Source organism: Rhea americana, unplaced genomic scaffold (genome assembly GCF_003343005.1).
Source record: "Rhea americana isolate MKP2758 unplaced genomic scaffold, rheAme1 scaffold_6, whole genome shotgun sequence".
NCBI lineage: Eukaryota > Metazoa > Chordata > Aves > Rheiformes > Rheidae > Rhea > Rhea americana.
The window spans coordinates 13342987-13355650 of NW_028186756.1; the positions used below are offsets into that span (position 1 = coordinate 13342987).

The 12664-nt window shown below is 52.3% G+C and overlaps 1 protein-coding gene across 1 annotated transcript in view; it reads right to left on the minus strand.

The window, feature by feature from the left end:
- The window catches only part of PCDH19 (protocadherin 19), a 69251-nt gene that overhangs the window by 33581 nt on the left and 23006 nt on the right, over positions 1–12664 (minus strand). The window contains exon 3 of the mRNA XM_085319810.1: positions 2024–2082. Within this exon, the coding sequence (XP_085175936.1) occupies positions 2024–2082 (59 nt within the window). The remainder of the gene's footprint in view (positions 1–2023; positions 2083–12664) is intronic.

The window sequence follows — 12664 nt, forward strand, 5'->3', positions numbered from 1 at the left end:
CCATTTGATGCTTTGCAAAAGCACATGAGGGGGGAACTCTGAAATACATATAAATTGGTAAACCTTCAAACGTTACCTTTTAAATAAAGATGTCCCTGTTGAAGCCACCGACTTTGATTCCAGGCAACATCAAAGAATTTTAAGTTAAGAAAGCACTACAAATCTACAATTCATTTGTGTGCGCGTACATAAGCGAGAGAGGCAGGCAGACAACACAGGAAAAGTACAAATAGATTAATTAAAGTGCCGGATTTGAGGAGATTCACTCACCAAAGATAGAAGCGCTACAACAACTTCATAAAGGCAACGGATGAAAATGATGCCACAGTATGCCACAGAAAATATTTTTGTTCTCGGATGTCTGCACAGCATCCGTCGCACTCAAGATACAAGACAAAGGGAGAAGGCGAGGGGAAACTCTGTCCTACACGGCGCCGCTGCTCGCAGCGCGCCGGCAGTCTGTGTTACAGCGCGTTTCTCTTCCCCGCAGTGAAGCAGACCATACTGCAGCAGCCACACAACATGTTTCCGCGGCTGACACGTCTCCAAAGGATGGGCAGGTCTGCGAGAACCGAGAACGGGCAATCGCAGCGTTTCCCAAACAATACGGCGGCGGAGTAAACCCCGCCGGGGCAGGCGGGCGCGCTGCCTGCCTTTACGCTAGGTGTGAACGAGGCAAGATTAATACATTTGGGGGCTTGTTTGTTTTTTTTTTTTTTTTTTTCCAGGATGCCTGCAGCCTATCTCGGGAAGAGTGACATGGCACAGGCAGCCCATCTCTCTCGCAATCACATTAGCATCGCTAAACATCACGAGCAATGCAGACAAATCTACCAGCCCTCCGCTGGCTCAGCTGAAGTGGCTCGAACCCTGCACTTGCTGCTCCCTTAGTCCCTATATTTTTAAGATGTAAACAAATGGGCTCTCAGCCAGCAAGATAATTGGATTTTTTTTACTGCTCTAATCAGATCTCAACAGTTCAGGGCCCACTTCTGCTCTCCGTTACAGCCCTGCCGCCACGCYGCCTTCCGCAGACAGCACGGAAGACTCGGCCGAACGCCGTCCCTCGGCTCGCGTTCCGCAACACTCTCATTCTTCCTTTCAAACACTGGGGCTTGGTGGAGAGGTGGAGGAACAGGGAAGGGAGCCGGTGGAAATAGCTGCCGGCCACCTCCTGTGGCCTGCCTAACCTCATCCTGCAAAGGGGGATTAGCGCAGCCCGCGGCGCGCGGGGAGACAGACCTCCAGCCTCACGCTGCAGCCGCCTGATTAGTATCGATCCTGCTGTGTCAGTGTCTTTTACAGCCTTGGAAATGGAAAGTGAGGGAGAGGAAGGATTGGAGACCTTCCCCTGCAGGGCGATACTCAGCACTCGTTTATTTTAATACAGCCGAGGCGGAGTCAATGGGGCTAAGCTGGAATAACCGAGACGTTAACTTACCGGAGTCTCTGCTTTGCCCCTGGAAAATCTGAAGGACACTAAGAAAAGCAGAATTTTACCCAAAGGGTTAAACTCACCCAAGGGTAATTGCAAGGCTGCAGCCGAACTGATGATTTACTCTTTACCAATGGAAAAAAGAACCCAGCAAAATGTTATTTTGCCTCAGTATTCAAACTAAAACAGCAAGCAGGYATCAAACTACCTGCCACCAAACGAGATTTTTTTTCCTCCACCTCACATGGCAGAGGTGTCCAATCACCATCCAAATCTATCATTTTATTCTTGTCCATTCAAACAGAATAAACTCCACGAATTTTAAAGTTGTCAGGGTAAAAGCACTCCACTTTACTCACAGCAACTTCCCAGTATGAAAGAGCCAAACAGAAGAAAAAAACCTCCACTGAAAACCAAGAGCAATTGGGACTTAATAGGAAGTAAATACTGTTTTTAAAATCAGACGATTATTCTTGAAACGTTTTGCATGTTAAAAAAAGCAAGTAGCGTGTAACGCAGTAAGAAAGAATGTTAAGTAATCAGGATTTGGCTAGGCGAGCCAAAGCACTTCCAAGCAAACCTACGTACCTTTTTATTAAATGAGCTCTGCTGTTCACATAGTTGGAATCAAAGGAGTAGTTYTCAGTCTGAAAGGAGGAAAAGAAAAGGGAGATAGTTACAAGTCTGATTCATCCAAGAACAGGAACAGTCGGGTTTGCAGGGTTCACCGTGCGCACGGCAAAGCAACCGGGGGACCCCGCGCCTGCGAAAGGAGCCGCTCTGGGGCGGATTTCACCTTTTTCCCCCGGAACCGCCCGGTCGGCACAGGAGCGGGCGCTGAGGAGCCCGGACGCCTGGGCCCTCGCCCCGGCAGCCCGTCYCGTCCCRTCCCGTCCCACAGCACCCGTGGGCGCCGCAAGCACGCGCTCGCGTACACGTTCGCCARAGCTCATTCTGGCCCCCGAAGAGGCAGAAACACCTCTGATGCAAAACGAATACCTTATTTTTAAGGCAGCTGAAGACGCCAGGCCCTGTCAGTCTTTATATAAGCACTCGGCGAAAAGAAGGCTCAGGGGTGACCGCAGAACAATTTGCAGAAAAGAAACAACGTGACTACGCTCTGTTACAAAACTAATTGCTTTTAATTCCCTGATGGACTCAGTTCTGTGTGTGTCAATTTGACTGAAAGTTCAAAAGGTATTTTTCTTATTAGTGTATAATTAACATGTTAAAATATTTATTGCATAGATATGTAAATGCCAGCAAGGTAATCCCCTGCCAGGGAATTTAATGTGGGCACTTTTCTTTGTTTTAAACCATTTCATTTGCCGAGACATTGGGCTCAGCTATTAATACAAAAGCAAACAATGASAGACACTGGTTAAAAGTCGGAGGGGAGTGGAAGGGTGGGAGAAAAGTCAATGGACTTGTCATTTGCCAGGAAAACCCACTAACAAAGTCTGCACTTAAAACACCCTCTTCCAACCTCAGATTACACAGCCTGGCTTGTCTGGCTTCCTAACGGCTGCTGTGCGACGAGCAGAACGCACTCAAAAAGCTGCTGAAAAGCAGGGAGGGAGCACGGGGCTACCACCAGCGAGGCCGTGGAGTGACTGCCCCGGCATGGGTGGGGGCCGCGAGGCCGGGATAGGCGAGGGCTGCATGGCCGGGATGGCGCAGGGGCCACGCGGCCGGGATGGGCGGGAGTGCTTGGCCAGGATGGGCGAGGGCTGTGTGGCTGGGACGGGTGCGAGCCACATGGCCGGGATGGGGCAGGGGCTGTGCGGCCAGGATGGGTGGGAGCCGTGTGGCTGCGATGGGTGGGAGACACGTGGCCGGGATGGGTGGGATCCACGTGGCCGGGATGGGCGAGGGCTGCGTAGTTGGGATGGGCAGGAGCTGCATGGCCGGGATGGGTGGGAGCCACGTGGCTGGGATGGGCGAGGGCTGCGTGTTCGGGATGGGTGGGAGCCACATGGCTGGGATGGGTGAGGGCTGCGTAGCTGGGATGGGCAGGAGCTGCATGGCCGGGATGGGGCAGGGGCTGCACGGCCGGGATGGGTGGGAGCCACGTGGCCGGGATGGGCGGGAGCTGCATGGCCGGGATGGGGCAGAGGCTGCACAGCCGGGATGGGTGGGAGCCACGTGGCCGTGATGGGCGAGGGCTGCACGGCCGGGATGGGTGGGAGCCACGTGGCCAGGATGGGTGGGAGCCGCGTGGCCGGGATAGGCGAGGGCCGCGTGGCTTGAGGCAGACCTGGATGAAGCCGCAGAGTTTGCAGCAGGCAGCGGCGAGGAGCCGCTGGGGCAGAGCCCGGCCGCACCCTGTGCGAGCATCTTTACTTCGGTCAGTAACGAGCTACCAGCCGATTTGGAGGATCTGCCCGCTGGAAGCGCGCCGCTTTCGGACACCGACGCGGCCCCTGCCTCCGGGCTCAGCGTCGCCCCGGCCCGCCGACGGGCAGCCCGCGCGGAGCGGCAGGAGACGCTGCRCCCGGGCCACGGGCGCTCGCCGCAGCTCGAGCGGACCCGGAGTCGGCGAGGCTTCGCCGCGGCTCCTCCTCTCCCCCAGSCTCTTCCTCTCTCTCCCTCCCGAAGAGCCACTTTGGAATGCTACGGCCTGTTTTTATGGCAATTATGAACATGGTAAAAATAAATGCATGCATCTTTAATGTCTCAATAAATAAAGGAAAGCAGAGTCTGCTGCTAACGTAATCACAACGGCAGGATGCAGAGAGCRGGGCAGCTGCAGCCGAGCCGAATGCGAAATCCAATCGTACCCCAGCAGAGGTTATACTGCCGTACCAAGATAATAAAGCAAAGGCAGCGCTGGTTAAGTGTGACCTTTTCTGAAATACAGCACAATATCTAATTTACCAAACAGGAGCCTCCCAGAGAGAAACATGCAAGGCTCTGCGAGCTGGGGGAGTTGGCCTCGCACTCCGCACAGCTCAGTTATTACTTTCACATAGTAATTACTGCTGTAGAGTCACGCAGGAGATTTACTGCACAAACTACTAGTCCCTGCAGTTCTTGCATCCTTGTTCCTGCAGCACGACTTTGATTGTTAAAGTGCTCCGTGTCTCGGAAGGCAACATACACATGTATTTTTAAAATACACAATGCCAAAGATTTAAATGCTGCAGAAATTCTCTGCTCCGGTGTTTACCCATCAATCCCGACGCCGCCGTCGCCGGGGGAGGGATACCACCAYGCCCGGAGAGATTCCCGTTGTATTTCCCTCCCGCGAGCCCGGCCTGGGGCARGTGGGAAATCAGGGCGCTGCCCAGCGCAAGGAGGGAAGCGCTTCGGAAACAGGCTGTGACAGCAGCTGAGCGGTGGAGGGCAGGAGGAATCAGAGACGGTTTTAAAGCAATCGCTGTTCAGAGGGGAGTACACTCAGCCATCTCAGCCCGGCAGACGCGGGAACGGCCCGAGCAAACCCGGGCCCCCAGCCGGCTCCGGCCCCGGGGAGCCGCGGAGGGCCCCGGCGGCGGGCCTGGAGCCCCTCGATCCCGGGACAACCGGGCGAGAAGAGCGARAGGGTGGAGCGAGGAGCACGTGCAGGGCTGCCCGGGAAACGACCGAGCAAAAAGCCGCACCACGAGCACCTGCCCGCGTACCGGGCTCCCGAGGCGTGCTTGGGCGTCCGCCCTGCCCTGCTGCCCACCCATCGCCCCCGGCTCCGGAAGACCCCGCAGGTACAACGTTCCACGGGGGACCACCACACCGTACCATCACCATCACGTTGAACGACTGCTGCTGTCGCGTGGCCTTTTCTGACTCGAGGTTTGGGGCAGTGGAGCTACAGGACTTTCAGGYTACACAGACTTTGTAAGCAGAGAGGAAATTTTAATACATACAGGCACATCCCAGAGCTTTAAAGCTCTAGGAGCCACGAAGCCCCAATGGTACGAGCTTGAGGCATCTGAGGGAGCACCCAGCATCATCTGCAGGCAACGTTCAACCCCATGCCACCCTYGCAACGCTGCTCTGCATCGGGCGCGGGCTGGGCGGAAGGCCGCGCGCTGCAGGCGTGCCTGCCTCTGCACGGCAGACACGGCCCCGGAGCTCAGACCTGGTCTTCCCGTGTCACTGGGAGCTTTGCCATTGATCGGTGACAAAAAAAGAAAAAAGATCAACTCTTGGACCAACGGAAATCATTCACTAATGAGCAAATCCCCCCCCCCGATTTCAGTCTGATTGACTGGAATAATGTTCCTTCCAGTACGCACGCTCGCTCCCCGCTCTGGACACCCTGCACCGCATCGTTCCCGGAGACGCAACGCCGCAACCCTACGCGCGACGGGCTCAGCTCCCGCGGGGGCTTCAGTTACGCACACTATCCACTCCCAGGCTTCGAATCCAGCGCGCCATCGGGAAAAGCACTCCTAATGCAAATTACTTCCAGATTTCAGACAAGACAAGGAACGACATGGCAGCAAAGAAGGGAAATCTGCTTCCGCTCGCTGGTGGTTTGCTCCCCTCCGCAAGGGCTGGCTGCGCTTTCCAACCTGGTGTGCTCCAGGTGGTTTACGAGGCAGCCTAGCAGTTTATGAGGCTGCTCCTCAGCTGTGGGATTATCTGTCAAGGTTATCTCCATAGAGGCTACGGGATCAAAACAGAAAAATAAAAAAGAAATGAGATTTTTCATGGAGAAGGGCTGCTTTATAGTTTGCATTATTCAATCGAAGTTCACTTGATTTAATTCTAGTTCACCCTGCAAAGTGCAATCACTTGCAAACAGAGGCAAAATGACTGGGAAGGAGAACGTCTCCAACATGTCAACATTTTAATTGGAAAAGGATACGCTCCCTGTCTTAATGAGGCCTGAAGAACAAAGTCGAAGCACCAAAAGGAGGGAAAAGCTAAGGCCTGGTTTCGCCGATGAAACAGCGCGCTCTTCCATAAAGCGCATCACGGAGAGCGCAGCCCCCTCTTCTTCGTTATTTTAGCAAAAGCAAACGAGCCCATTACTTCCTTAATGATCAGACCTGCTCCCACAAAAAGCAAGGCGAGGAGAGGCTCGCGCAGCCGTTCCCCTCCCCGCTCCGAGCCAGGTACGCCGGGGGCCTCCCGAACGGGGCTGCCGACGCTTTGCTCCCAGCAAGCCCAACGCTCGTCCGGGTCAGACCCTCAGCGGGTACGCTGCGAATGAACGGCACGTCTCAGCTATCGGGGAGCACCAAGTAGCACCTAGCCTGATTCTGTGGTCCCAGTTAAGGCTTCGGACCGCACTTCTCCTGCGGGAAGCAATAAAAACACTGCCAACTTTGGGGCTCGCTTCTCGCATGCAGCACGTCCGTGTCATGTCCATCAAAGAGAAAGCCCTGGCTCCGCACGCAGCTTACCAACGTCTAATTTGAAAAATGCTTTTAACTGCTGCCTTAGCAACACAAATATAAATATAACGATACACTCGGAATCGAGCAATCAGCAGGGAAATTTTAAATATCTTTCTTTCCAGTGGTTGCTTTTTGTTGAGAACTATCATTTCCATTAAATTAAAAAAAAAAAAAAAAGATGCATGAACATCAATAAAACTCTTCCTGAAGTGGACATGGCGAGGGTGACTCTCCTATTACCAAATGACCTATTAGAAATGAGATACTAATCTAACAGCTACTTACGCTCTGCCTTAAAATAACAGAAATAAAAGCCAAAGGATCCAGAGGCCGTTTAACGTAAAAGCTTAATGAAAGTGAAGCGGGGCCAGCGTAAAGGTCAGCGGGCTGCRGCGGCTCAGCGCCGCGGCCCCGGAGCGCGAAGGGGGCGCGAAGGGAGCGCGTCCTCGGCCCCAAGAGCGAGCAGCCGCGACCACGCGACGGCTGAGCCGGGGGGCTCGGTTCGTTAGGAGTCTGTTCAGCCGCCGTAACGCTTCCCCTTAATAATTCAGGCGCCAGGAGCTTCTGAGTTTCCTCCGCGACGCAGAAAACATACAAACGAGCGTCTCTAAAAACGCGGCGCGCGGAGGACGGCGCGGCGCAACCGTACGGACCCGGCGTGGCGCGAGAGCCCGGCTCGGGCTGCCCGAGCACGGAGCCGSCAGCCGTCCTCGCTCCCCGCAGCCCCGCCGCCCCCGGGCACGGGCTCAGCCATCACCTCTGTTCTCCCTCTTCCCTCCCTTCAGCTGTTTTGAGTGGGAGATCATTTTTTTTTGGTTGGTTGGTTGGTTTTTTTTTTTCCAAGCTGGACTTTGTGAAGGTTAAAATCCGGCTTTTGATGCTACGTTGGATCTGGATCAGGGTCTGGCTTCGCAAGAACACAGAGGTCCTCTGCCTGCTTTCAACCCCCCAGCAAAGTCCAGGGCTGCTCCAAGCTGGGCCCGGCTCTCCCCTGAGCAAACTGGCAGGTATCTACCCTTTGAAAATCTCCGACTCGGAATACAAACCCAAAACATACCAACATGGGCTTTTTGCTGTTCTTCTCACTTCAGGGTGAAAACATTTCTATCTTTCTACAAATTATTGTAAACCTGCTGCAACCTCCTGCCAAAGCATGTAGGAACCCTTCACAAAATCAGCTTCATAAAAATGACACATTTAGCACCACTTTTTCAGAGTTATCCCTTGAGCCCTTTTTTTTTTTCCTACATGTCTTGTTAATAAAGCTTGCATGTCACCCTTTATTACTAGAAAATGAAGTGGACCTTTCTCCAAGGCTGCAACATGCATCTCTTGTTCTGGGTTTAATAAAATCCTCCCACATTACGCAATGGCTCCTCCACCCCAGCCCCTCCAACTCCGCATTAAGATGCACGTATTCATGGGGAGAACAGGTCTTCTGACCTTACAGCGGTGCTGTAGGCATGTCAGGGACCACAGAAATGTCAAATCATTCACAAAATACACACAGCCTCCCTGGTGGGAAAAGCAGGGCTTGTAAAACTGTTTCTCCCATTCTCATTTACTCCTCAGTCTTGTTCTCATGGGACAATCAATCAAAAACTCCAGAATCTGAAATATATCTGTTGCTTCCCGTTAAGAAGTCTTGCCAACACTTAAATCTTATGGTTCAAACTATATTACGTGCTATAGAATAATGCAGATTAAATAAAAACACTCGAACTAGCTTTGTAAAACACGGATAATTTCAAAAAGGGGATTGGGTCAAATGTAGCCTGCATCAGCAACGACTACAAGTCATTATCATTTAGCAAGCTGCTTATTACCCCTTGGGAAATAAATAAGTGGTCTGAGACTCACTCCCAACGGGAACAGGCTCCGTACAAAACACAACATAATCACCACCATCAGCCAACCCTCCCGAGGACGAGGGACCGGCCCCCGCAGGCTGCCTCCTCGCTCGGGTGGCCACRACCGCGGCGGTGCCCGGGGTCGTCCTTGCGATGCTCCCATCAACACCCACCGGAGCTTTTTAACCRCTCTGGAGGGGAAACTCAGAGGTTTTTTCTTCTTTCACCCTCCTCTGCTCTCTCCTTTAAAGATAGGGAAGAAAAAGAAGAAAAAGAAAAGAGACAGAGAAGGAAAAAGAGCTCTTTAAAAACAACACGCGTCAGCCTGGGCGCTGGTGACGGAGTGACATGCCTTTTCTCTGCTCCAAACACGCTTTTGGCAAAAGATAACAACATACAAAGCCCAGAGGAGGCAAAAGTGCTCCTGCTGCCATCTGGCTCACAAATCTAGGGCGAACTTTGAAAGGGTCATGCCAGATTCTAGTGGCGATTTTTCCGCAGGACAGACTGAGTTAATTCCCAGATACCCAGCACTCGGGGCCTTCAGGTCTCCACGCGGCCGGCACGGCAAGGGCAGCTGGGCTGCCGCCTCGGCGAAGSCCCGTCGCCTTCCCCTGTGGCCAAACCACTGGCGATTTTCGGACTCTTGAAATCTCAGCCCTCCTTCTGAGCAACAACCCGTCACTGCAACTTAATGGCTTGGAGCACCTCCAGCTGCTTGCACAAGGGTGCTCTTCAGCCCCCTACGACTCGATGGAGACCTCAGGGCTAAAACATAGCACACCTCTTTGCAAACCTCCACTTCAGTGGTTCATTTTGCAGGGAGCCCTGCAGCTTCTCCAGCACCTGTAAAGGTCTCCAGGAGACCTGGCTTCTTAGGCATGTCCTGAACTTATGGAAAATATCTACCTTCAACTCATCCTTGGTTCAACACAGGTTGCACATTATGTGTAAGAGCTGCAGGAGGACCCTCCTGCCTCGCGATACTCAGGCAGTGTGAATGAGCATGCATGCACTGCGTGCAAGGGCTCGACACATGCACAACTGCTCCTGCACAACCCAGCTGGACACAGTATAGTGAGGTGGTCATGGGCTGGCTGTCCAGAGCATGGTGGCCACCTCCCAGGGCTGCAGAGAGACTCCAAGCTGATCACTGGAGAGGGGACTGYGAGCACTGCCAGCTAGCTCCACAAACACCCTGACCAGCAGAAGTCCTGAAGGAAGAACTGCTCCCTAATTTGAGAATGGGATTCATCATCAAGCCTGTTGGTATCTCAACAAGAGCAACTGGAGAACAAAGGCGTCTTAAAACAAAGGGTTTTACCGGCAAACTCCGACTCCAAAGCCCACTCTGGAGGCAATTACTTCATAACGCAAGATGACAACTTACAGCCCAGCAGAGCTGTTAGACCACGCAGAAGGTGACGTCCTAACCCCAGCAGACGACTCTGACACCTCTCGCACAACCGCACACACAGAGATGGGCTCTTCATTAGCGACGGCGAGGGTGTGGGGACCCTGACAGACACGCGTTGCAGGCAACGAAGACAGTCAAGGCTGATTTTATGACCAGCAACATGACTGGTTTCTCTAAACACTAAGATAAGAATAATCGAATCCTGCGCTCCAGGCTGTAAACTGATCACAAAAGACGTCAGGAAAGATYTTCCCCCTTGGTGTATGACATCGCATAATTGGCCAGGGTACTGCAGGCTGCTGACGAGAACGGCTTTGCCTTGAAGCATCAGTCAAAGGCCACAACCAGAGGCTGGAGATCAGACTTGAATGAAAAACGGGCTGACCCACTTCCCAAAACACCGCTTCTCCTCCCAGGAGCGCCTGCCACTGCTTCTGCTCAGATGCATGAGGGTATCTATAACGTCAAGGACCTGCAATGCTTCAACCCCTGGTTTTGAGGCTCCTGAAGAGCCGACTGCCACAACTAAGGACGATGAAGCAGAAGACACATCACTCTATACCTCCACATCCTGAGTACCCAGCGTAGGCACCTGCAGTCATAGTAAATATCAGAGAAGATTTTGAAGCAGCACCAGCCTAAGGCTTCGGTTAAATGCCTGGTGCAAACTCTAACCCAAATAACTAACAGCGCTCTCACCTGGGGAGCCAGTRGCTGCTGTGCTTTGACCTCAAAACCTCTGCAGTGTCGGGGACCTTCAGAAATGGCCTGTTCAGATGCCAGCCACTGCCTCCACTCAGCATGAATCCCCGTGACCGCAGGGACCAAGGGCTGTACAGTCCTCCCAGTCCTTGGCCTTGCTGCCAGGCTGCCAGCCAGGGAGGCAATTTGTGCCAGTCACAGAGCTCCCACTGATGAGCCCTGCGAACCGGGGACCCACCAGAGACCCTTGATGGACTTCACACAGGCACCAGCACCTGCCATCAGGTGGATGATTACCAACCCATTAACCATCCAGCTCCAAACCCAGCCAAGATGAAACCCAGAGGTGAACASCACCTCGGCTGCAAAACTTCTGCTTTTACAGGGAAAACAAGATGCAGCATGCACTTGCGTTGGGTCAACAACCCTGAGCACGGCCAAAGAGAAATGTGAAGCAATTCAGTTATTATTAAGGAGCATTTAAGAGTCAGTCACCTGCAGAAGTTCAATAAAGGTTAAAAGGATCTGACCTCTGGCTTCTCCCCTTGAGGCCRTTCTCCCATACCCGAGCTTACTGCTAAAGCCCATAATACATGAGATTGCAAACTGTAAACTAGCGATATACTGTCTCTGAAACAGYAAGTGCATTTAGCGTCTGATATTGATGTTTTATAATTAGATGTAATACAGCAGCTCATTTTCCTGCTCTTGATCAATGAAACCATGGTYGGTTTTGGGGCTGGGCTTTTTTGCAGACATTCTGATTGCTGCCTAACCCCGTTCAGCAGGAATGAGCCGAGACAAGGATGTGCAAACACAGCATCCATTTAGATTTACTAGCCCCGAAATATAAACAGAATATTTATTTCTGACCTTTTAAGTACTAATTCCAAATTTAATGAGGCACAATGAACATTCCTCAGAGCCAGACTCCATGGCTGCTTAAYACTAGCAACCCTCTAATAATTACTGCAGCTTAAATAAAGGGCATTTGCTTCTGATGGACACTATTAAACACTGAAGGAACTGCCTCTAGCCTCCATTTTCTCTTGATAAAATAAAAAGCATTGCAGAAAAATCACTGGGAGAGTTTATCCTTTCGCATCACACTGTTCATCGGAATGAGGAAAAGTATCAAAACCGATTCTATTACGGCACAGGCATGCCCACTAATCCGCTCTGAACTCCTGTCCCCTCTCCAAATAAATACACGCTTTCTCATTTTTTTTTCCAAAAATGGATTGCAGGCGGGAGGAAAGGAGCTGCTGTGATGTGATTTTGAAAAAGGGTACAGGATTAGAAATCCAGATTCAATTCTGAGAGTGGCGACATACAATGAAGCCATAATTACACTCCCGAAAGCCGCAAATAATATCACCCGTTTGAATTTGTCAACACATCCAAAATCTGCAGTATCGTTATGAAGTGCAAAAATGCAATAATAAGAAAAACTACCTTACGTTCATATGGCACCTATAATCCAAAAGCTCCTTACAGGCCGCGATGCAGCAGGATCCCTTCAGCAGTCGCTGCCAGGGCGTCCAGGCGGGCAGCCGCCCGGCACCAGCACCACGAAACCGAAGGGGAAGTCAAAGTATCRACCCGGGAAGGGGGCATTCGGTGCAGGGGGGCACACGCGACCGCTAGGAAAAGCCCCCRCAGGGATATAACGGCCAGGAAACCTGCCAGCGCTTTTTTCCCATCACCTGTGGGGCTGTCGGATGGGTATTGGATACACGAACGCAGCCTCCGACGCAGAGCGTACCCCTCTCCAGGCACCGCAAGAAACAGCCTGGAGCTAATCAGCAGGCCTAGGGTAATGGGGCATGTCTTACAGATTTGTTAAAAAACCTTTCAGAACTGTCCTTCCCCTGCCTCCTTCCATTAGGAATGCAAGCAAATATAACAGAGGAAC